Source organism: Rhinatrema bivittatum, chromosome 2 (assembly GCF_901001135.1).
Source record: "Rhinatrema bivittatum chromosome 2, aRhiBiv1.1, whole genome shotgun sequence".
NCBI classification, from domain to species: Eukaryota; Metazoa; Chordata; class Amphibia; order Gymnophiona; family Rhinatrematidae; genus Rhinatrema; species Rhinatrema bivittatum.
In genome coordinates, this window is record NC_042616.1 from 493,799,566 (window position 1) to 493,820,765 (window position 21,200).

The following is a 21,200-nucleotide window of genomic DNA, read 5'->3' on the forward strand; positions in this document are numbered from 1 at the left end:
TGTGGTAGCCTAGTGGTTAGGGCATGGCCTGAGCATCAGGAAATTCAAGGTTCAGCTCCTGGCTCTGCTCCTTATGACCTTAGGCAAATCATTTCACCCTCCATTGCCTCAGCTACAAACTTAGATTATAAACCTCCTGGGGCAGGGAAATACCTATAGTACCTGAATATAACTTGTCTGGAGCTCAGATTTGGAAAGACAAATCTAAAAAAGTCCAACTGTGTCTCATATGTGTACTTCCTAACACATCTCAGAGGTTCCTGGGTGCGCTGTCACACTCATATTCTACAAATACAGACGTTTGCCACCAGAATATATTTGCAAAGAAACATTTCTACTGATATTTTCTTGTCTATAAGTAGCTGCAGTGGCATGATGTCGGTCTATATTTACTTCAGATGCATTTCATATGCTTAGAATTCACAATTTCTTTTGATTTATAGCATTTTTAAGAATATGGCATTATTTTGCGTATGGGGAGTCAGTGTGAAAAGCTGACTGACTCCCCATGCGCATGTAAAACTACAATTAAAAAGGTTAAACATAAAAAAACTTCCAATCTCTAGTAGTCCTTTGTGCTGTTTTGTAACTTTGTTTCATAACAGATGGTGCATTGGTCGGCAATTGAAGGAGGGGACCATGCCAGCTGACCTGGAAAAATACAGTTCCACTGGCTGAACGCCCTTCTCTCGATTCGAACGGAATACAGACAGGATCCCTGAAGGTATTTTTTTTTAAATCTCTCCGTCTTTTTGTGCTGTACCACTTGTATTGCGCTGGAATGGAGACCTTCATGGGAAATGTTACTTATTTATTATTTTTGCGCTATGATAAGGAGACTGGTATGTTCTTTTAAATAAAGTGTTATTTAGTTTAAAAGATTAAGGCCTGGTACAGCCTGGTAAATAGGCGGAGATTTCAGGGAGTTTTACTCCCAGTGAGAATTTTAGGGAGTTGGACTCCCGGTGAGAAAAGCTGGGACAGTCTAGGTAAATAGACTGGGATAAGTACGGGAAATGCACCCTTGCTTATGTGAGGTAGAAAATAGGAATTCCTACCTGGGAGGTCCTGGACGCAGTGTGTGTGTGTCTGTGATATGAAAGGAAGTGTGTGCTGCTAAATATTGGGGACCTACCCAGTAAAGAGATCCCAGAATCCCCACTCATTATATGTGGAAGAATTATGGGCTAGAAATGGTATGGTATATGTTTGAATGGCATCATGCCACAAAGGGAAAATTTCCAGCTAAAGCTGTGACAGTTAAATGTTTTTACTGCTAGAAGGTTCCTGTACAATCTCCGCATTAGTTACAGCTCCTGTATACAGGGAAAAACGTGTCTATTATGGTGCAGGATAGAGTTTGTTTTTATTGTCTGCTTTTATTTTGGATACTTTTGGCATTCCAACTTCTAGCTCTGCATTATAGAATTATGAGGAATGTTTGTACAAAATGTGCTCATTTGAAACAGTTTTCATATGACAATTAGCTTTACAAAGGCTATGAGTATTATTTAATTTGTTATCAGGAAATGATATATTGCTATTATATTCTTCCTTGTTTCTAATTAAAAGGAATTATCTATGATGCAATGCTGTCTGTGAGGTATTATCACTGTAATGTTTGTGTTTTGTGAATGTTTAAAAATCATTTTGAGGGTCTGTTTGACTTTTCATTTCCCTGCTAGATAATATATTCATGTACTTAGAAACACTGTCTTTATGAATAATCCTAATACTTCTGATTAAAAAAAGTTTTCTTTCTTTTTGATCATTTTAAAATATGGTTTTAGTTTATATAAGACTGAATCGAATCTAAAGTATCCCCACCCACAGGAATTCACTCATCATTGCAGGAAAAAAAAAAGCTGAATAGGAAAATTGCTTTATTCTGGCAAGGAGTACTTCAGCTTAAGAAAGTTAATATGCTTCCATTTGAAATTATTGTTACCTTATGCCAGTAACAATTTGTTTTGATTAACTTCATATTACAAACCACTAATATAAACTTTTCCTCAGACATCTTAATAGATTAATAGAAGCTTTAGGGACGTTAAATGATATATTTTTAAAGGACAGTGTTATAATTTTTTTTTCTCTTCAGAGAAGAATTGAATGAGCTCTCTTTTTTGGGAAGAGTTTTGTTTGTTTGAACAGAAGGTTACTACTGTACATTATATGAAGGTGAAAGTAAGTGTAATAGATGGAGTGAGTTAAATAGACTAAAGAAAAGAGTTATTGAATTACACCGTTGAAAACATATATATTCAATGCTAAAGCAGTTTATTAATAAAAATTATGTCATATCCTAATTATACCAGATGTATCACACCCCTGTTTTTCTAAATGTTGGTAGTTAGAGTTAAGTACAAACATACACATAAGGGTCAACCACAGGTATTATAATCTATAAATAACATATCCCATATACCTGTATATATCTTATTCAAAATTTATTTGTAGCAAAAGATTACTTTTTAAAAACTATTAACATACATATATCTCACATATATATAATCTCATAATACATATATCACATTACATGTTTATCAAATATCACTCATACCACACATTCATACAAAGTTACACAATACATTACAATACATATTGCATAAAATTCCATATAAAACCCATTCATTTATTACTACAACAATTCTATACAAGGCATATCACAACCCATATATTCCTCCTTCTTTCTGTTCCTAAAAGAACCTTTAAATTCCTCCTCTACTTTTTCTAAATTTTCCCAATATTCCCTTGTATTCTTCTTCCTCTTCTCCTAAATATTCCCAACAAGAGACTCTTGTTTCACCATCGGTTTCATCCGGGGATTAACTTGCATCATATAGGCAAATCACCACATATTCATGTAGGGAAAACATTCAGATTCACATCCAGTTGCTCACATCAAGACTCTTCAAAATTCTCCAGTATTGTTCAGCTACTATTTCCTTTCATATTCATCCCGGGGTCAACATGCCTTATCTCCAACCTCAAAAATGGAATAAACTTTCCTGCCACAATCATTTTCCTATTCGCCATTTATCATACTAAACTTCCTCATAACGTTGTTGGCATCCATGTCTAACATGCCGTGACTTGCATCCACTAAATCCACCCCCACTAAATTCCCGTAGGTCAACATTTGGGGGTGGATCTAGTTGACAAATGGGTATTTAGTGGGTGTGGATTTGGTGGATGCGCAGCCATGGTGTGTTGGACGAGGAAGCCACGGTGTGGCACGTGAAAGGATGTAGGCAGCCTCCTGCCGCATGGCGAGGTCTGGGGGAGGTTCCAGCCACGGGAAAAACAGGCAGATGCCAGGGGCCTCCGGGCCACGAAGGTAAGAGGTGGCTTGTGGCTCCAGCCACGGGTCGAATTGTAACAGTGATAAAGGCAGATGACAATATCTGTGGCTAAGATTTTTTATTTTTTTTAATCATATTTTTATTGACTGCTGAAAACAAATGTAGCTGTACAAGCAATGTAAACAGTCACAATTTTATGAAAATATACAACAAACTCTCATTTTAAAAGAAACATGAAATTTCCAAAAGGAGGCTTCAGGAACAGCTCACTAAAAACAGCATATTCTGCCAGCCGTGGCTCTTCAGGCTGGAAGGAACAAATAGAAAGCTAGAGAGCGCAACTATAGAAATGAGTTGATTGTATACAACCCCCTCCCACCCTTCCCCTAGGTCATCGAAAAACAAACAAATAAATAAATAAACAGAGATGCAAACACCTTGATATAAGAGGCACCCAGAGTAATCAAATTGAGGTATCTAATTGTAAAAGGCTCAATGGAATGACACAGAAAAATAAGTTATAAAGTAGGCATGTCGTTGAGAATAAGGCTCCGTGCCAGGGGTGACAAAGTAGAAAGGTAAATCTCCCAGCGGTTATAAAAGATATGCCGCGGAAGAAACCATTCTGTTTTATTTATATATTCAGCTAGCAGACAGGTCTGATGGATCAAGTTCCTCAATTGGGTTAAGGTGGGGGGCTCTGGGGAAATCCACTTCTGCAAGATACATTTTTTAGCAAGTACTGTCACCAATCGGAACCACCACTTGGCATGTTGAGTCCGAAAAGGTATACCTCTACTATCATCCCACAAAAAAAACATTAAGATGGAATGCAAAAGAGGTCCCACAATGAGTCAGTAGATAACGGTGTACCGCGTACCAAAACAGCATAATACGAGGGCAGGACCAGAATTGGTGACCAAGCGTGCTATGGGGGGCGTTACACTTGGGGCATCAGCCTTTGCCTACATGTCCTATTTTGCTCGCCTGCGCCGCTGCCATATAAAACCAGTGTAAAAATTAGAAAGGCACCTCTTGAAGAGGAGTCGATAAGGACAAAGACTGGGCCCATAGAAAACATTGCCTGTAATATGGAGTAGTTAACAAAGTACCCAAGTCTCTATTCCATCCCTCTACCTGAGCGTGCCAGTTAGGAAGAGATTGAAACTTACCCAGAACACGATACCAAAAAGAAAGTCTATGTCGAGTTGGGTCATCCATGTCCAAAAAATCTGAAAGGAGTTCTCAAGCATGGTCATGAGGATCTGGTAGCTGTAGCAAGTGAATATAGTGACGGATTTGTAAGTAAGCGTAAAAATGTTGGGAGGGAAGGTCATACTTTTCTTGTAATGTCTCAAAAGAATGAACATGATTAAAATCATCTACCAGATGTACCAAAACTTTGATGCCCGCGTGTCTCATATTCCAAAAATCCGGTCGCGCAGACTGGGGGGAAAGTCGGTATTCCTCACTAATGGTAAAAAAATGAGCGGTACTGCGGGAAAATTGAAAGCACTGGCAGGCCCAACACCAAGCCGCATATGTGGGTTTTATCAACACACTATGTCTAAGATGAACAGGGAGCAGTCGAGGTGTTTTATGTAAAATGAAAGCAAGGCGTAGCGGCTTAGTCTGCAAATGTTCGATCGCTAAGAGAGTATAATAAGAAATATTCATAAGCCAATCTGCCACGTGACAAAGTTGAGAGGCCACATTGTAGGACCTAAAATCAGGTAGCCCCCAACCCCCGTGATTCCAGGGAAAACGGAGGAGCTTGAGAGCGATACGAGACTTCCTCCCTTTCCAGAGTAATTTATGCATCTGGGTGTCTAACTCCCACAGCTCACCTTTTGACCAGTAAATGGGGAGCAACTGCATGGCATACAACCATTGAGGGAGAACCATCATTTTATACAATGCAATCCTACCCATCAAAGTCAGTGGTAGATTCTGCCACCTTTGTATCAAAACATCCACTCTTCTCTATCCTGTTCACTTCTCTTAGCCTCTCTTATTTTTCTAATCAGTTATTTGTTATAATGTAACCTATTTATTCAGTTATTTGTTATAATGTAACTTTTTTCTTCCGATCTCTCTTCCTTCTCTTCCCTATTGTTTTATGTAAACTGATGTGATGTCCATAAGAACTTTGGTATATAAAAATATTTAAATAAATAAATAAATGGCCCTAAAATTTAAAGGTTGCATTAAAACTGGTAGCTGAGGGATAAGGATACCCAGATAATTGAGATGGTGAGTGGCACGTGGGATGGGAAAGTCAACAGGTAGCTAGGAGTGGGCGCTTGTCTTTGTAAGCATTATGACCAATTTCCCCAGATTCAACTTAAAACCCGCCAGGGAGCCATAGAGAGATATTTCATTCATTAACACCTCCCAGGAAGACTACGAAGAAGTAAGATACAAAAGTCATCTGCAAAAGCCACTAATTTGTAGGGGGCTGGTTCACCAGACCTGGGGGAGATGCCTTGGATTAGATGATTACTACGGATATGATTAAGGAGAGGCTCCAGCGTAAGAACAAAAAGGAGGAGGAGAGGGGACACCCTTGGCGAGTACCTCTGGTAATAGAAAAAGCAGCATAAGAGAACCATTAACCAAGATCAAGGCCACCGGTTGAGAATATAAGGCCTGAATGGCCGACCAAAAATACCCAGATATGCCCAACGTGTCTAAGACAGCAAACATAAATGGCCAACCCACCCTATCAAAAGCCTTTTCGGTGTCAAAACTGATGAGGTTAGATGGAATATCTTGCCAATGGCAAGTCTCAAGAGAGGACAAAATGCTCCGCACATTGGTAGAAGAGCTCCTGTCTTTTACAAAACCCACCTGGTCTTCATGGATGAGGGTCGGAAGAAATCGAGACAAGTGGTTAGCCATAATCTTCGCTAACAACTTAATATTAAAATTTAAAAGAGAGATAGGCCTGTAGGACTCGGGTTGAGTCGGGTCTTTAAGTTTCTTGGGTATAACAGTAATATATGCCTGGTTACGATAGAAAGATGAGGTTGGATGAGCAATAAGATCATTAAGAATGTCTACAAGTGGCCTTCTTAACTGCAAGCTGAATTTCTTGGGGTTGGATAGGGTGGTTAAGAATGTTTAGTTGAGCCTCTGATAGAGAAGGCAACCCAGCATTAGCCAAATAGTCTCCTAAGGCCTCTGAATCAATCGGGTCTGCTTGGTATAGGGTTTGATAATAATGACGAAAGACCTCCCCCATCTCCCTATCTGTATTGACTATGTGGCTAAGATTTTATTAAGAGAATTTATCCCAAGGTATGGAATCCCAGGCTCAATTGATAGTGATCAGGGGAGACACATTTTGTCAATGACATATTAGTATCATTAAGTCAGGCTCTGGGTATATCCCTCAGGTTTCACACCACAAGCCTCCACTCTTACAGAGAATTTCAATGGCAGGTTAAAAATTAAGCTGGGTTTAAGCATTGTGATTTTCTGTGCAGCAACTGGCCTCATTATAAAATAGAGAAAGTTTAAATATGAAAAAAAAGTTGGTATTTGAACTAGATTAACAAATTCAGGAAAAAACTATAAGTAGAGTCATTTTGGTAGAGTTTTGATTTTTAGAACGCAAGCTATGGAAAGATTCGTATGCTTTAATTACATTTTTGCAGTTTACAATCCACAGTCTTTTCCAATTATGTGCTTTTTGTTCATGTTTATTGTAGGTTAAAATAATTTTCTCCCTCAGAATTGGCTGCATATATATATATATATATATATATATATATATATGCAGTGCATTCTAATGATTTTTAATTGCATTTGGCAATGTGAATATAATATATTAGTTTTACACGTGCCGTCAGCGGCAGACCTGTGGCATGGCCCCTTCACCGCTCTGCATTAACTCCAGCACCTGGTTCCTCATCTCTGGCGGCAGTGGGCTGCCAGCTCCATCCTCAGGCCTCTCCTGGTGCCTCCGGCTCAGCTGTAGTCCCTGGCATTCCTGGTCCAGCCACCTCGTCCATTGCACCACATCGGGCCTCTCCGTGTGGCCCGCGGAGAGATGCTGCTATTCGGTGCTGTGCCCCTCCCTAGGCATGCACACATCTCTAATGCTTAAGTTGGGCCAGCGGTGGGAACCGAGCCGCAGCCCCAGATGATGATGTCAGCGGAGCACCGGTACTTAAGCCCGGGCTCCACTCCCTAGCTTTACCTTTGCAACAGGTCTCCTCGCTGGTCGAGTACTCGTTGCCTCCTGAGAGATTCATCTCACTCCCATGTTCCTGTTCCTCACTGATCCTGGTTCCTGTCTCCTTGTTCCTACGTTCCTGCTCTTCACCTTTTCTCAGATTGCCTTCATGGACTTTGACTCTGCTTCACCTGACCATGCCATAGACTCTCTCCAAGCCTGGACCTCTGCTTCGCCTGACCATGCCTTTGACGCTCTCCAAGCCTGGACCTCTGCATTGCCTGACTATGCTGTTGCCTCTCTCCAGACCCAGACCTCTGCATTGCCTAACTACGCCGTTGCTTCTCTCCAGACCCAGACCTCTGCATTACCTGACTACACCTTTCTTCTCTCCAGATCCAGACCTCTGCATTGCCTGACTACGTCGTTGCCTCTCTCCAGACCCAGACTTCAGCATTGTTGACCTCGCTTGACCATCTCCATGATCAGACCTCAGTCTTGCTTGCCACTGCCTCCAGATTGCCGCCAGACCTGACTCAAGCCTGTTCCTCGATGCCTCTTCAGCCTACTTCCTGGACTTGGTCTATTCAGGCTTCGGCCTACTCTTGCTCGGGTGCCCCCTGTCTGCCTTCGTTCCTTTGGTGCCCAAGTCTTCAGGACACCACCTTGTCCAGAGTAAGACTGTACCATCTCTCACCTGCTGTCTCTAGGCTGTTCTCGATTTTCCCATCGACTATAAACAGAGGCCCACCTAAGTCCAGCTGGCCCCGGCACCCAAAGGCTCAACCCATGGGGAACAAGGGCTGGTATTGAAGCTCCAGCTGGCCTCTGTTCATCAGCGCCCTCCGCCTGCCGACGGGGGGACCCGTAGGTCCCTATCTATGGGTTGTGTCAACCCCACCTCAGCCCAAGGGTCCACCTCCGGTGCAACAATTAGAAAGGTACCATCACGTTTTTTTTTCTTTATTGAAATGGGAAAGTATCAACAAGAACAAAGGTCAAACATTTTTACCTTGACATATACAGTATTGTACTTTTCACAGAATAAACCACTGGAAAGAAATAGCTTGTCTCCTATATTCAATTTGTACTTTACCCATATCAATTAATGCCCGCCGGAAGGGATTCTGCATCCGACCGGGCATCTGACAATTGAGAGACCATTCAACTGAAGAAAAATTATGCCGTACTAAACCCCTCCTCCCCACCCCGTAATTGGTGATCCTGATATAACAAAAAGTTGTACTAAGGGCCACATTATCTGCAAGCCAACAGTATAAAAGCAATAAGAAATGTTACACAGTAGGTAAGCCATTGAGAAGTAAATTGTGAGCTTAATGGAGAGAGAAATCAGAGGTATAAATCCCAGCATTTGACAAAATCTCTTTTCTTCCTGAACTATTCAATTTTGTCTACATACTTATCCAGAAGACAGATTTGATGAATCAGATTGTGAAATTATGTTAATGTGGGTGGGTCTGAAGAGATCCATTATTGCAAAATACATTTCTTGGCAAGCATCCCAAAGAAAAATGTTCACTGTAAACGCAAAAGAAATGTTAGTCAAGCAAAGTAGGTGCTGATAGACCCGCTGACAAAATGAACGAATGGCTGGGCAAGTCCAAAATTGGTGTCCATGTGTGCCGCAATCATCACCACACTTGGGGCAACAACCACTGCCCAGGTTCCCAAATTTACCAGCTTGTGCGGAGGCTATGTACAATCTGTGTAGAAATCTAAACTGAAATTCCTGTAGGACGATATGCACTGCTAAAGTCTGTGCATGCCTAAAGCAGCCTTTATAGTATGCTGATGTCAATTTAGTTCCTACTTCTTTGTTCCAGCTATCTACCAAAGCATCCCAACAAGGAGGGGCTTGATACTTCACTAGTAACTTGTACCAAAAGGACAACTTATGGCAAGTGGAATTGTCTACATCCAGAAAATCTGAAAGAAGTTCCCAAGCATAATTATGAGGATGTGGCAGGGTCAGGGACCTCACATAATGACGTACTTATAGGTACGCATAAAAATGCTGCATTGGGAGGTCATAATTTTCCTGAAGAGTTTGAAAAGAACGTACAGTATTGAAATCATCTACAACATGGACAATGGCCCGCAGCCCTTTGTCCCACCAGATCCTGAAAACCCTGCCTTGCAGACCAGGCAGAAAATCTCTGTTCACCATAATCGTCAAAAAATGAGTATGCCGACAAGGAAACCCAAGCTGCTGACAAAACCAACGCCATACTGCAATAGTAGGCTTTATCAGCACATTATAACGAAGATGAATGGGTAGTATTTGATGAGTTCTATGTAGAACATAGGAAAGGTTTAGGGGTTTAACATAAAGTTGATCAACTACCAAGGGTGTATAGAAGTTAGTGCGCATAATCCAATCAGCTACATGATGTATTTGACATGCTACATTGTAAGTTTTTATATTTGCCAAACCCATCCACCCATTTTTCTTAGGCAGCGAAGTTTAGTCAAGGCTATTCGGGGTTTTTTTGCCTTTCCATAAGAACTGCTGGACTTGGGTGTCTATACCATGCAACTCCCATTTTGTCCAATATATTGGTAGTAGTTGCATTGCATACAGCCAATGAGGGAAAATCATCATTTGATAAAGGGCCATGCGACCTGCAAGAGAGAGTGGTAAATTTCGCCAAAGCTGGAGTTGGGCATTAGTCTTTTGCCATGTTTTTCTATAGTTTAGTGGCTGCGCTAAAGCCGGGATCTGGGGAATCAGCACACCAAGGTAGACTATAGAGTCCATAACTTGAGGTATAGGGAAATCATCTGGTATCCATACATGGGCTTCTGGTATCGTAAGTAAAGCCACAGATTTTCTCAAATTAAGCTTCAAGCCTGCCACTCATTCATAAAGAGTAAATTCTTGCATTAGGGCTTCCCAAGAGCATCGCGGGGTACTAATGTGGACTAGGAGATCATTGGCAAAAGCAACTAGCTTATAAGGAGCCGGCTTGCCTGGACGTAGGGGGATGCCCCTTATATTCTCATTACTCCTCATATTGGTACCACCACTTTAAACTTCTCCTTTGAGATTTATATGTTATCTTGCCACATTCAAAAAGTGTGCTTTTATTGTTTTCATATAATTGACATTGAAGGGCCTCTGCCAAATATAATAGTCAAGCATGGGTCCCCCCTGATTTACAAAGAAGTGCAATTGTGAATTTTTCACCAAATCTTTCTGATTAAACCGCAATATGGCTTCAGCAAAATTAACTTGGATACAGGTCCTCCCTTTAGCATTAATGGCCTTCAGGGCATCGCCATTTTCAAAGACAGGACTCACTCCATTCGAGATAGTTGCTGGTAGGCTGATGGCTGACTGTCCTATTCCAAAACCTTCTACTGCTCTTATATTTTCTCAGGAAGAGTTTCTGAATCATTATCTGTTTACCTTACAGAAAGTATTGACTTCACACTGGAAGAAAGTCTGAGCATCTTTTCTTCCAGTGGACCCTATGCCTACCGAGAGTGTGCAACCAGGTGATTTCGATTTTCTGAAGATTTTTCAGCGAAAGAATTCTCTGGCCCCCAGGTGGAGGCGGCCCTTCCAAGTACTGTTAACTTCACATTCTGCTGTGAAATTAGAAGGACACCCTACTTGGGGTACATCTATCACACTATAAGAAAGCCTACAGTGCTGAGTTAACAGGAAGCACCTAATCATTGATTTTGTATCTCTGGGCCCTTGCTACCACTTAAAAACATGATATTGCTTCCTTTTCTGATTTGTTTACACTCCACAGTAGCATGGCTATATTTGGGACCACATGTGCAGCCTTACCTGGCCTATACTGAGATATTGCAGGAGTCTCTGAATCTTTCAGATTGTTGACTATACTACCATTTGAAGTCAGACGGCTCTGGATTTACTCCCATTCCTTTTAATGAATCCTCTATCCTTAACCGAGCCACCTACCTTGCATCCACTGCTGACTCTCTCACCCATTCTAACCATTATGCCCTGTTTCTATGTACCAAACAAGCAGGCTGGTGTTTTCAACCTGAGAATGCCACTCTTTGGGCAAACTGTACTGATATAATGACAGTTACCAACAAGAAAGGGTCCTACTGTTTGGTGAAATACCACTTGTCTACATGATGGAACTTTTTGCATATATGCTTTGAACATGACTGTCCATTTGTACAAGGTCAACAACAAAATGGTGGCCCTTCCTGGAACACATCTTTCATATTGTGGGGACTATTGACACAAGTGTCCCACCTATCCTCCATGCTATGAAAGGACTATGCCCCATTGTGATTATGGTGGGGGTAGTGGTTCAGTACACTCCATTTGTCAGTTGTGCCCTATAGAAGCCGGAAACCCCATCTGAGGAACATTTTCCACAGGTTATGGGCACCACCTCAGGTATATTGGTAATTACACTCATAGGGGTAGATTTTAAGACATGCGCACATGCCACCCGGCGCATGCACATAGACACGTGATTTTATAACATGCGCGCAAGTGCGCACATGTTATAAAATTGGGGGTCGGCACGCACAAGGGGGTACACAATTGTGCACGCCAAGCCATGCTGCTTTCCCCCGTTTCCTCCCAGGCCACTCCGAAATCGGAGCGGCCTGTGAGGGAACTTCCCTTCCGCCTAGCCTGACCTTCCCACCCCTTCCCCTAACCTTTCCTCCCCCTAGCCATACTCTAACCCCCCCCCCCCCCCAGACTTTTATCTTACCTTTTGTGCCTGCCGGCAGCCTGCCGGCACATGATCCTCCAACACAGCGGTTATGGTCACTGTGTTGGAGGCCTCTGGCCCCGCCCCGCCCCTTTAGTAAAACCCTGGGACTTACATGCATCCCGGGGCTTTATGCGCGTCGCTGGGCCTTTTGAAAATAGGCGCAGCGCACGTAACCTTTTGAAAATCCAGCCCATAATGAGTATACCACTCCCCCCATGTTCCTGCTCGCCAAACTTACATCAAAGCACAAGGTTGCTCAGAGTTGGGCCTTCCTGTTGTCAACGGAGGAAACATCTCAAAAATCTACTTTGCCACCTCTGAAGTAAGAGGAAATGACAGCAGGTTATCTGTTTATAATACATCAGCACTGTGGTTCTTTGCACCATGGGGAGCAGTAAAACTATTTCCTTTAATACTACGGCTCAGTTCTTCTTCAGATATGTTGTCCTTCTGTTCTCCCTAAACAAGAATCATTGGAACTTGCTTACTTCTAATAGAAGATGGCGGGCTCTGCTGGACTTTCAGTTGGACAACGAACTCTTTCATCACATTGTAAGGACTTTTTTTTTTCTTGGTTTAGGAATTTTTTGAACTTGAAAATACATAAAAAAATATTTCTGCCACTGTGGAAGTCACTATGAATAAGACAATGAAAATTATAGAATTAATGCAACAAAAGGTCAAGTCTCTTAAATAAGTAGTTTTAGATAATCATATGGCTTTAGCTATGTTACTTGCTGAAAAAGGAGGGGTCTGTCAATTTATTAATTCTTCTTGCTGCTCCTATATTAATAATGATGGAAGCATTAGAAATTATATGCACACCATAGATACTTTGCTATCACATCTAACCTACTTTACTGACACTGAGAATCCCTCCTGGGACTTTTTGGGTTTGGATAGAATCTTGGGGACTTTTGGTCAAAGGTTATTAATGATGCTTGTTACTATGATTGTATTTCTTCTTATTTTGTGTGTATCAGTTCAATGTATATTAATGCTATGTAAAAGAAACATCCCTAAAATAATGCTCTCAGCAACTCTTGTAGTGCCCCAGGACACCTCCCTAAATAAAGAATTTGGTAAATTATGTACTATGAGTGGGGATATACTAGAGGCCCCTTATTCTGGCCCCCTCCTGCTGTTCTGGACCTCATAATGGAGGGACTGAAATAGTTAAAATGCTTTAGATCCTTTTCAATGAGGTCCCTGAAACAGCTGTGAGTTGTCTGGTACAAGATAAGGATGGACAAATGCTTCATTGCTTCCCTTGTGATTAAAAAAGGAGGCTGTAAACATAATCGCCCTCAGGATGTTTTCAAAGTTAAATTAGCTTTCCCAAAGTAGTTAGAATTGCAGATATCTTCACCCTTCCATCTTCAAACAAAAAGTGATTATCTTAACATTTTATCTTGGTAAGAAAATATATTTAAACCTTGCACATGCCATGTCAATTCGGAGTCAGTAACTACATGTAACTACAATTAAAAAGGTTAACCATAAAAGAACCTCCAGTATCTACTATCTAGTCCTTTGAGCTGTTTTGTAACTTTTTTTTCATAACAATAGGTACTATTAGATTTCACATCAGCATGAGTTTGAGGTAACATGGTAAAGTTGCTAGTGTTACTGAGTATTGGTCAAAACAAAACCCATGATGGTTGAATAAAAAATATTATGCTTCTGGTGAAAAACAGGCTTACTAACTCTTTTGTCAATTAAAGCATTAATGTAATCTCTCACAGACAGTAGAAGTCTATGTGTTTAAGAAGTCTGAGTGCATAGAATATACATACCAGCTGGTACATCATCCACATCCTTCACTGTACCATGTCCAAGAAAGCAGCTGAATGACACAGGAATGATTATTATTTTTATCATCCATGATCTCATCATGACAGGCACTTGATAATTTTAAATCTAGAAAGAATCAAGTAAACACAAATTAATGCTTTAAGTAATGTTTTTGTAAAAGCCACATCATTATGCATGAGAAGTGGATATATACCTTTCATACATGTGAAAAGAGCTAATGAGAACCATAATGCCTTTCTGTATAGCTCTGTGGTTTATTTCCTCTTTTTTCAGTTAACAATCACCTAGTGACACTGCAAGCCATGGGGTTGGAACCAATAGGCATCAATTTCTCTGAAAACCAACTAGATTGATGCTTGTAGTTTTGTGGTGGCTTGGTATCATCTAGGAAGGCCACAGGGTATTAGGCAATTGAATGTCTGGACAACACTAATTTTGGTAGCAGTTTACATTATTACAAAGCTTTGTGTAAGGCATGGTGGGATGTGACTGATGTTGGATTAAATATAGGAACTTGTATGCTCTTCTGCCTAACATGGTAGAAAACCAAACAGGAAAACAACAAAAACTGACTTGGACAAAACAATATCCTATAAGCGATCATGTTTCTACAGCTGGCAGTTGAGTTAGAGCCTTAGCAATGTAGACTAGAATAACTGGGCATATTGGATGGGCCAATAGATCTTTATCTGCCGTCATCATAGAAACATAGAAATATGACAGCAGAAAAAGACCATATGGTCTATCTAGTCTACCCAACAACACCAACTGTTCAACTCTACAATCTCTACCACTCCAATCCCTACCTCTCCCTAAGTGATCCTCTCTACTTATCCCATGCTGTCCTCAACTCTACCACCTCCACTGGGAAGCTGTTCCATGCATCCACCACCTTTCCTGTAAAGGATTACACCTCAGTCTACCTATCTTACTTTCTTACCCTCTCACTTACTCTGCAAAAATAGATTGCAAAGAGTAACCTGCTGTGATCATCAGCTAACAGTACAGCTGTACCATATAACAATTGATGCTTGGCTAAGTATGGAGAGTTGAAATGGTATTTGAGCAAAAAGTTGACAAACTAATAAATATGACATACTGAAAGGTAGATGTATTAAACAATGTTAAAAATGTCAAGATATTATGCAATTTGGGCCATCCTCATTCTGCCTTAAATCTGTAATGTTAATATGGTGTGCACTAACTTAATGCATGCAAAAATACATCATATTATATTTCTGGTATTTACTGTGTGAAAAGATATGGTAACATTTCTTTATTTAAAATATCTATTATTCTCCTATTTACATAACCATTCTAGGCAGAGTATATAGTAACCCATACAACAATATGCTCTACACAATCATGAGCAAGTTATTGACATATGACAAATTCTCACAAAATAAAACAGCATTCAGCTTACAAACACAAAAAGACAAAACATAAATAAAATTAAAGCAAAAACACAAAATGTGCAATAAAGATAATGTAAAGCCCACTAGGCTTGACAGAGTAAGGTCTCCAAATGGACTGATTTTGCACATACCTTGACAGGAATGAACCTCACTCATAAGTAAGGGTATATACTGAGTATAATCTCATCTTTTCAAATTCACTGCTAATGCCCTTCTTAATACTTGCATTTGGCCAAAGACAGCTTCACTGGTATGGTTAGGAATCTTCTAGAAATGGAAGTTCCAAAGGAGTAGTGATCTTATAATAAGAGAGGCCCATCCATCATCAGCGTTTATGATAAAAGGTGACTCAATGTGTCATTAGAGAGGTGTTGGACCTATTGATGTTCAGAAGAGCTGGTGGAAGACAGTCATAGAATATAGATCTCACTAGAGCTCCTGGAAGGGCAATGTTTCACCTTTTCAAGCCCAAGGCATACCTGCATTAACAAAAATGTTGTGTGGAACACCAAACTTCGTAGGGAAGGTAATGTAGACATGTAGAGGGCTCATATGGCCAAAAGGAGAGCTAGGGAAGGACTGAAAGCCCCACCAGTTTCTTTCAAATTTTAAAATAAAAGAATGAAAGGAAGGAGACTTAAAATGTCATCATAATGGGTCAGCTCCGTCTGTATACAAGTGTGTGAGAAGGAAGATGTTAGTGTGATGAGGGCAACTGGCTTGGTTAGTTACTTTGGCTGCCACATGCGACTGCCAAAGCTCCTGCACTTCTTCTCCCAACACCCATAATGAGTCACATCTGATGTGAGCTCTCCCTGCATCACTCAACCTAGGGATAAGTTACCAATAAGGGCCCTGACCTCAGCAGTCAGAGTAACAGATAAGTATGAGAAAAATAAGTATGAAAGCTTGCTGGGCAGACTGGATGGGCCATTTGGTCTTCTTCTGCCATCATTTCTATGTAAGACACAAGGCTGGAAGGACTCAAAGGAGGAATCTCAGTAAGGGAAACATGAAGTTATTACGGGACCCGGCCACAGATGCCCACGGTTGGCTCCCTTCACTTATCGGCTCCTCAGGCCTTGCCTTGGCTACTCCTGGCTCCTGTTTGTTCCTGGAAGCTTCGCTACTTGTTCCTGAGTTCCTGATTCCCCTGTCTCCACCTGCCAAGATCCTTGCCTGCCTGACCTCGAGATAAGCTGCCTGCCAAGACTTCTTGCCTGCCTGACCTCGACCAATTCCCTGAAACCCCACGTAAGTCCAGCTGTCCCCGGTACCCGAGGGCTCAACCTGAAGGGAACAGGGCTGGTATTGGTGAAGCACCAGCGGGGTCTGAAGCATCACCCTCATCTCAGCACATGTTGCCTGGCCTCTGGAATCCAGTAGGACCATTGTTTAATCACCACTTCTGGAAAGGTAATAATATCATGGCAGGCTAAGTGAGTTCTTCTGGGCATATTAGAAAAGACATCCTTGTTCTGGTTAACTAGTTGATCTAAGTCTGCTTTTCGTGGAGAGTTGGTCCTTGAATGGGAATGTCAATGGTTTGAAGGTTTTTGAGACATCTGGGTCAAATTCTTCTACTTGGACAAGAAAGTCAGTTGGCACAATCCATTTTTCAGCAGGTTCACATGGAAGATCTGGGCTTTCTTCCTTTTATCTGGTTCAGCCATTTTGTAATCCATAGAACTCATCTTCTCCAATATCTCATACAGACCTGGCCAGCGGGAGAACAGCTTACCTTTTATAGATGATAGTAGTACGAAGTCCCATTCTCCAGGCTGGAAGACCTGTTGAACAGCAGACCAGTTATATTCCTGGGCTTGGGTAGCCTGGGCCTTCTCCAGGTATAACTGGACAGCTTCTCCCACCCTCCTTAGTCACTCCTACATCTGAATCATATAGTCGATCAGATTTTGTCTGGAGCTGGATTCCTCTTCCCAGGTTTCTCGGACTATATCCAGGATCTCTCGTGGTCTTTTCCCATATAATAATTTGAACATGTAGAACCCAGTTGACCTTTGGGGAACTTCATGAACAATATATAGAGCAGGAGTAAATCTCAATTCTTATCATCTTCCGTAACAAACTTCCTCAACATCTCTTTAAGGGTTTTATTAAAGCTCTTCACAAGCCCATCTGATTGTAGATACTAAACTGAGGTTTGCAGGGTTTTCACTTGAAATAAGGCACAAACTTGTTTCATCATTTTGGAGATAAATGGTGACTCATTGATTGATTACTATCTCCTTGGGTAGCCCAACCAGGGAGAAGACCTCCATTAAGGCAATGGCTACTGTTTGAATCTTCATATTCTACAAGAAGACAGCCTCAGGATACCTGGTCACTATAATATATTTGTTCCCATGACTGAACCTTTCCAAGGGTCCTACCAAATCCATAGCAATTCTTTTGAAGGGTGTTTCTATAATAGGCATTGGCATCAAGGAAGCTGCTTGGAAAGCTACAGGTTTAGTCAGCTGACAGGTAGAACACGACCAACAATAGTCCTAAACTAGCTGGTACACACCAGGCCAATAGAACTGGGCCAGGATCTTTTCCCAAGTTTTCTCTTCCCCTAGGTGACACCCTAAGAGGTGGCTGTGGGCTAGTTGCAATATTTGTTGATGATATGACTGGGGTACAAAGACAGGCTCAAATGTTTCACCCTCTAAATTCCCCTTGGCTACTCAGTATACTAGGTCTACCTTCATTATGAAAAATGGAAAAACTAGGTTTCGACCCTCTTCCCCAGAGACTAATTTTCCATCCTCCATCTGTATGTGCTCCTGGGTATACTTAAGGGTTTCATCTTCTCATTGGACCTGCCTGAAATTAATGAGATTTTCCTCCCCACCCCACTCTGGGGGAACAATTATAGGGTCTCGCTGGGCTTAGGAACCCTCTGTGGACTCAGAAACACTGTCTATGGCAGCTTCTAAGTGTTGTGTATAGTTATGTTTCTCTAGCCTATGTTATCTATGATGCTTGGATGTCTTAGGGTTTCTGATATATAAACCCAGATCTTCTAATGGAAAGACCTCTGGGAATGAGGTTTCATCTTCATCAGAGCCAGCCGGGTCAGACATAAGTCGGCTCAAGTCTGTCAAAGGCTGGATGGTCCCATCCCGGTACTACAGGATACAGAATCCAAGAGAGAACGCCTACTTCTATACTGGCTTGTCCAACCTAGATCTTTAACAAGATCTGACTGGTCAAATATTGTCTCTGGTTTCCATGAATATAAGCGAGGGTCAATGTCTTCTCATAATTGATCTGTATTCTTTTGATTAGTTCCCTCTGAATGAGAGTTTTTATGCTTTCTGAGTCTACTAGGGCCTAGGTAGGGAAGCTATCCAGTTCCATCAAACTACAAAAGTTGAAAACTCTTTGTGGGGAATGTCCATGAAAGAGAAGAAGTGTGTGTGGTGGGAGGATGGGTGGGGTTATCAGGTTGATGTCCATGGGTTCATCCCCGACACAGCAACAGTCATGGGTGAAGTGACCCCTCCCCTCCACAGTTGAAGCAGATGCTTTGGGGTGTACTTCCCTGTGCTTATTCATTCTATCTTCATAGCCTCCTAGTTAGAGATTTGGAGGATGGGGGGGCTCAGCCACTCCTTGGCTGCTGGGGTGTGTTAGGCTCCAACTCCTCAGGTCTCTTCTCTCCCTTTCTACTCCTTTTCCTCTGGAATTCTTCTTGGCTAATGTTGACCTGTGCCTGTATCCACAGCATCCAACTAATGCTCTGCTAGGAAGACTACCTCTTTCAGGGTCATACCTGTGTTTCTGCAACCATTCTTGGACTCAGGAGAGAAGGATTGCTACAAACCATTCCATCATGACTACCTCTGCCGCTTCCGATCCCAATTTGCTATCCGGTTCTAGTCACTGTCTTTTAATGTCTGGGGCAGGACTCATGGCCTTTCTTCTGAGGTAAAGGTTAGGTCCCTAAAACGTTTCCTATACTCCTTGGATAGCCCCAGTATACCAAGTATGACAGTCTTGACCTCCGAATATTCTTGGGCCTTTTGGCTGTTCAGAGCTCGATATGCTGCCTGGAACTCACCATTTAAATAAGTGGCCAACCTCTTTCCCACTGAGACTTGAAACAGGCCATTGCCTCTGCTACCTTCTTGAAGGTAACCAAAAAGGCCTCCAGGTCATCCTCTGATTCCATCTTCATCAATAGAGATGTGAATCGTGTCCTCGATCGTCTTAACGATCGATTTCGTCTGGGAGGGGGAGGGAATCGTATTGTTGCCGTTTGGGTGGGTAAAGTATCGTAAAAATCGTTAAAATCGTGAGCCGGCACACTAAAACCCCCTAAAACCCACCCCGACCCTTTAAATTAAATCCCCCACCCTCCCAAACCCCCCCAAATGCTTTAAATTACCTGGGGATCCAGCGGCGGTCCGGAATGGCGGCGGTCCGAAACGGCCTCCTGCTATTGAATCGTGTTGTCTTCAGCCGGCACCATTTTGCAAAATGGCCGCCACAAAATGGCGGCGGCCATAGACCAACACGATTCGACTGCAGGAGGTCGTTCCAGACCCCCGCTGGACTTTTGGCAAGTCTTGTGGGGGTCAGGAGGCCCCCCCAAGCTGGCCAAAAGTTCCTGGGGGTCCAGCGGGGGTCTGGGAGCGATTTCCTGCCGCGAATCGTTTTCCGTATGGAAAATGGCACCGGCAGGAGATCGACTGCAGGAGGTCGTTCAGCGGGGTACCCCGCTGAATGACCTCCTGCAGTCAAATCGTGTTGGTCTATGGCCGCCACCATTTTGCGGCGGCCATTTTGCAAAATGGCGCCGGCTGAAGACAACACGATTCAATAGCAGGAGGCCGTTTCGGACCGCCGCTCTACCCAGGGTAATTTAAGGCATTGGGGGGGGGGGGGTTTCGGAGGGTGGGGGATTTAATTTAAAGGGTCGGGGGTGGGTTTTAGGGGGTTTTAGTGTGCTGGTTTTTCTGCCCTCCCCTTCCCCCGATTTAGCTACGGACCGCCGCTGGACCCCAGGGTAATTTAAGGCATTTGGGGGGGGGGGTTCGGGAGGGTGGGTGATTTAATTTAAAGGGTCGGGGGTGGGTTTTAGGGGGTTTTAGTGTGCCGGTTTTCCTGCCCTCCCCCTTCCCCCGATTTATGATTTTTTGACGATAAATCGGTGGAATTGGTATTGTATCGTGGCCCTAACGGTTTTTGACGATTTAAAATATATCGGACGATATTTTAAATCATCAAAAAACGATTCACATCCCTATTCATCAATGGTATTTCTAATCTTCATGGGAGCAGACTCTGCTCAATCCCAGTCCTCACTCCTGAAGGTCTTACTGCTTACAGTTGTTGTAATTGGCAGGTGACCAGTACTTGAACTTCCAGCTGTTGTTATAATTGTTGCTGCAATTGCTGGTGTTGGGATAACTACTGCAGGTATTGCTGATGGAATTCATGCTTTTGTTGTTGCTGCTTGGCCATCCATCCAAAATGTTTCTCTGTATCCATTTCAACTCAGGGTATCCTGATAGTGAAAAGGCTTTTTATTTTTTTAAGGCCCTGCCCTGCTCCAGAGAACAAAACAAAAATCTTTCCTCTTTTCCTTTGGGTGAAATAGAAAAAGAAAACCCTAGCCTGTTTGGCTCTTACTGAGTTCAATTTCCCTTTCTGTCCAGGCAGGACTATCCCCTTTAGCTGCTGTATTTAATACTCAGTTGACCCAAGAGGGGGGAAAAAAGTGAAAAATGTTCTCTTA

General features: G+C 42.2%; 1 protein-coding gene across 1 annotated transcript in view; it reads right to left on the bottom strand.

The window, feature by feature from the left end:
• Window positions 1-20,901, bottom strand: part of LOC115083340 (collagen alpha-1(XXI) chain-like) — a 178,615-nt gene extending 157,714 nt beyond the window's left edge. The window contains exons 1-2 of the mRNA XM_029587142.1: window positions 20,783-20,901; window positions 14,018-14,067 (exon numbers count right to left, since the gene is read on the bottom strand). Of these exons, the coding sequence (XP_029443002.1) occupies window positions 14,018-14,067; window positions 20,783-20,901 (169 nt within the window). The remainder of the gene's footprint in view (window positions 1-14,017; window positions 14,068-20,782) is intronic.
• Window positions 20,902-21,200: the final 299 nt, after the last annotated feature.